The sequence below is a fragment of the Contarinia nasturtii genome, unplaced genomic scaffold (genome assembly GCF_009176525.2).
Source record: "Contarinia nasturtii isolate CC-2019 unplaced genomic scaffold, AAFC_CNas_1.1 Cnas_scaffold_3595, whole genome shotgun sequence".
Taxonomy (NCBI): Eukaryota; Metazoa; Arthropoda; class Insecta; order Diptera; family Cecidomyiidae; genus Contarinia; species Contarinia nasturtii.
The window spans coordinates 1-3,636 of record NW_022200894.1 but is presented as its reverse complement, the minus strand read 5'-3'; the positions used below and the strand labels follow the sequence as shown (position 1 = coordinate 3,636).

At 33.6% G+C, this 3,636-nt stretch overlaps 1 protein-coding gene across 1 annotated transcript; it reads left to right on the top strand.

Annotated features, from left to right (window-relative positions):
• Positions 1 to 1,511: 1,511 nt before the first annotated feature.
• LOC116350097 (phospholipase A1-like) lies at positions 1,512 to 3,573 on the top strand. Its single transcript, XM_031781819.1, has 3 exons — positions 1,512 to 1,633; positions 1,747 to 1,888; positions 2,529 to 3,573. Exons 1-3 carry the CDS (start codon positions 1,589 to 1,591, stop codon positions 3,464 to 3,466), a joined length of 1,125 nt encoding a protein of 374 aa, XP_031637679.1. The 5' UTR covers positions 1,512 to 1,588; the 3' UTR covers positions 3,467 to 3,573.
• The last annotated feature ends 63 nt before the right edge of the window (positions 3,574 to 3,636 follow it).

The following is a 3,636-nucleotide window of genomic DNA, read 5'->3' as shown; positions in this document are numbered from 1 at the left end:
AAATGACCTTTAAGGGAAACATAAAAGTTATCAAGCGGATTTTGACCTCTTAAAGGTCAAATGGGCAAATATGTTTCTTCCCAAGAAAGTTACGTCAATCCATGTACTATACACTGACATATTGACCCGGACCCCCGGGGCGACCCAGTTCGGGAGGCACGGGTCCGAATTTTCGGAAAAAAATGAAATCGCCCAAAAGGGGTCAAAAACCGACCCAAAACAAAAGTTGACCCCATTTTTGGATTCCTCGTAAAAAATTACTCTTAAGACACCTTACATTGCATGACCCTCCGACCATCCCTTGGATCCTTAAAACCAGATTTTGACATTTTAAAGGTCAAATGGGCCAATATGTTTCTTCCCATGAAAGTCGCGTCTTTTATGTTTCCTTTTTAACTTTTAAATTACTTGAATAATACATATATATGGAATTACATTTTGGAAGTTCTAGAAACCAGGCCAAATCCTGAAAGTCCACCAATCAGCCAAATTCCACCGGATTTTGATTTTAGGCCAAAAAGTAGTTGGCTGTATGGTGTTCACTTAGTGAACACAAATTTGCTTATTTTTGCCGATTTCCCATCGGAAATGCGAGAAAAATCGACCGGGAGTTTTTTTGGCATTTTGACTGCCTTTCTGCTGTTTTTCGTGTTTCAGAAGTATTTGCTTCTAGCAACACCAATCGAAATATACTGATGAGAAACTATACTAATAACTATACTAATAAGATACATGCATATCTTATTAGTCTTTTGACTAGTAACATTCTAATAACTATACTTATTACACTAATAAGATGACATCTTATTACCAGTTATTAGAAATTATTAGTAATAAGTAATAACTATCTTACTAGTCTGATGTTATTAGTCCCAACTGTAACATGAATGGTGGTATAAATATAATAAATTGCCGTGATATAAAAATTTGTTCGTCTCCTTAGGGGCTACAACTTTGCCCAAGAAAGTAATCGATTATCTCCAATCGTTTATGACATAGATCATCGTGATCAGTTAATGGTACCCATGGAAACGAGGGGCATAAAAAAGCCAAATATGAGTTTGGGCAAAAATGGTTCAAATTATATTTTTTTTTGGGCCTCTCTACCGATTAAATGCAAAAAATCGAAAATCGGGATGTAACATATTTGAACGTTTACTGGTTAGCCTAGGACGAAAAAGGACGAATATCTAAATGGTCATCGATGAAAGGGTTTTATATTCCTTTTTCCATTCGATTACATAGTGCATATATAACACTCGTCTCAGACGTGCTAGCTCGAAAAACATTAATCTTTACTGTATCATACAGAATAATTAATAATAATATGCCATAAATATTTCGATAATATATATTATACTGTTATCGATGTTTCTCGAAACGTTTATTTCGCATCTTCTATACTGATAATGAAACATTCCATCACATGGAAAAGACCAGGAAATTCCATTCTCAAAATATAAATACTTTTCAACTGCCAACGCCTTTATTTGTTTGAGTGTGGGAGATTTTTAATTGTATAAATGGGGAACTTTTGACGAAGGAAAGCATTTCACTTTCCGAAAGTAAACGATTCAAAGTTGGCAAAATGAAGTGGCTCATATTTGCTTTTGTTTTGTTTAACTTATATCTTGTACGTGTACATTTTTTGGTCGACGTCGCTTTTTAAATTATTTTGCAGCATTATACAATTGACTTAATTTTGAACTTGATAATATAATTTAATACAAATTTTTCCATTTACAGATTATTGATTGTGCGCCCAAGAAATCGGACCATAAAAATGATAAAAAAAATGCGCAAAAGTCCAAGAATAAAAATAAAAAAAGTGGTCACAACATGGAAACTCAAACACTAATTATCAAACCTCTCAATAAAGCTGAGGAACGTAAGTACTCATTTACATACACTGTTTACATATCGTTTATTCTCTTGTTATTTTTGACTGGAAATTTTTGAAGTCACTCTACGAAGAAAGCATGATATTTTCACTTTAAAGTGCGGATTACATCCTACCCTAGTCTTTGTTTTGCCTTGGTTTCACCTGAAAACCAGGCCTTTGCTTCCACCTTAAAATCGTGTTACAGATTTTAAAAACAATGGAGGGAATGATTTTCGAATATAAAGACCTTTTTTCCTCCTCACTTTCTTTTTATACTAGGTAGAACGGATTTTCGATAAATGTTGCGATTGTCTTTTGTACTGCTTATATATACTGTTATCTTTTATATAATAATTCGTATGCAATGTGAAAATCAAAGAATGGAGGAATGCGAAAAAAATGATGCTAATATATACGTCGATATAGACATGTTAATGTCAACTTTATAATAAATCATATTATCTTCACTAAAAATATTCTTCAATATATGTCAAGTTGCGATTTTCCAATTTTATATTAATGGCTGTTTTTGTTCACTTACTGTTCGACCAGTTTTATGGTTTCTCTTTTTTCCTTTGATAAAATATTTCTCTATTTTTTTAATTATTCCGAAAATAACATTAAATTTTCTATTTGTATTCAATAGTTCCGCCAAACTCTTATCCTGTGATAGATCCCTATGATAGTGAGAAATTTGCGATATCTCTATGTTCAGGCTATTCAGTAGAAACTGAAAAAATTGAAAAAGAATTAAGATTTGGTACCTTCAACGGTGGAAGCATATCATTAAAAGATGTGTCAGACAAAACTGAAGCGTACGAAAAGTTCAAAAAAAGCTTAAATCGAAGCATCACCGTAATTTCGGGTGGCATGGGTTCAAATTCTTATGAATTTGCATCCAATATGAAAGACCGAGTTCGATCAAGTGATACAATTATCTATGTAAACTGGGACACACTTAATGGTAACCACGATAGTATATTGAATCTGCTGACAAGCTACGGAACATATGCACATAATGCTCCGAAGGTTGGAGAGAAGACGGGCATTTTGATGGAAGCATTGGCAAAGGATGGTGCAATCGATGTGTCGACATTGATTGGCATCGGACATAGTTTGGGGGCGCACGTTATTGGGAACATGGGCCATTATTTGGCTGAAAATGTTAAGAAAATTGAACATATAATTGCTTTAGATGCGGCAAAACCATGCTTCGAAAATTGGGATCAACTTCAGCCCATTTCAAAAAAGGATGCCAAAATACTGCAAGTGATTCACACCAATGTTCGAAGATTTGGATATGCGAGAAAGATAGGCCACATTGATATATACCCAAACGATGGAACCGATCAACCAAATTGCGGCAGTATACCGATCAAAAAGGATATATGTAACCATAGTTATGCGCATCAATTGTTTTTGAAGAAAGCCGTCTCAGCATATCGATCCAAAAGCTGGAAAGAATTCATACAAAAAAAGCATGACCACGAAATAAATATTGGCCTAGATTTAAAATGGAACATTTTAAATGCAGGGCATTTACAAAATAATCAATCATATTATTTGGAATCGCCAAAGATTTAGGTTGTTTGATAGAAATACGAATTAAAACAATTGACACCTGAAACCTTTTATTTTAAAATATATCATTTTGATAAACGAACATATCTCGAATTTTTCGAGTAAATCGATTAAATCGTTTTATTATTGAGTTTTCAATCAATTTCAAGCATCGAATCGTTTCGGCGAAAAAA

What these genes read in the sequence shown, in the direction of transcription:
- LOC116350097 (XM_031781819.1), top strand. Translation starts at nt 1,589, where the DNA reads ATGAAGTGGCTCATATTTGCTTTTGTTTTGTTTAACTTATATCTT. An exon ending in TTTTGTTTAACTTATATCTT is followed by an intron (nt 1,634 to 1,746) that starts GTACGTGTACAT and finishes TTCCATTTACAG; the next exon opens with ATTATTGATTGTGCGCCCAA. An exon ending in TCTCAATAAAGCTGAGGAAC is followed by an intron (nt 1,889 to 2,528) that starts GTAAGTACTCAT and finishes TGTATTCAATAG; the next exon opens with TTCCGCCAAACTCTTATCCT.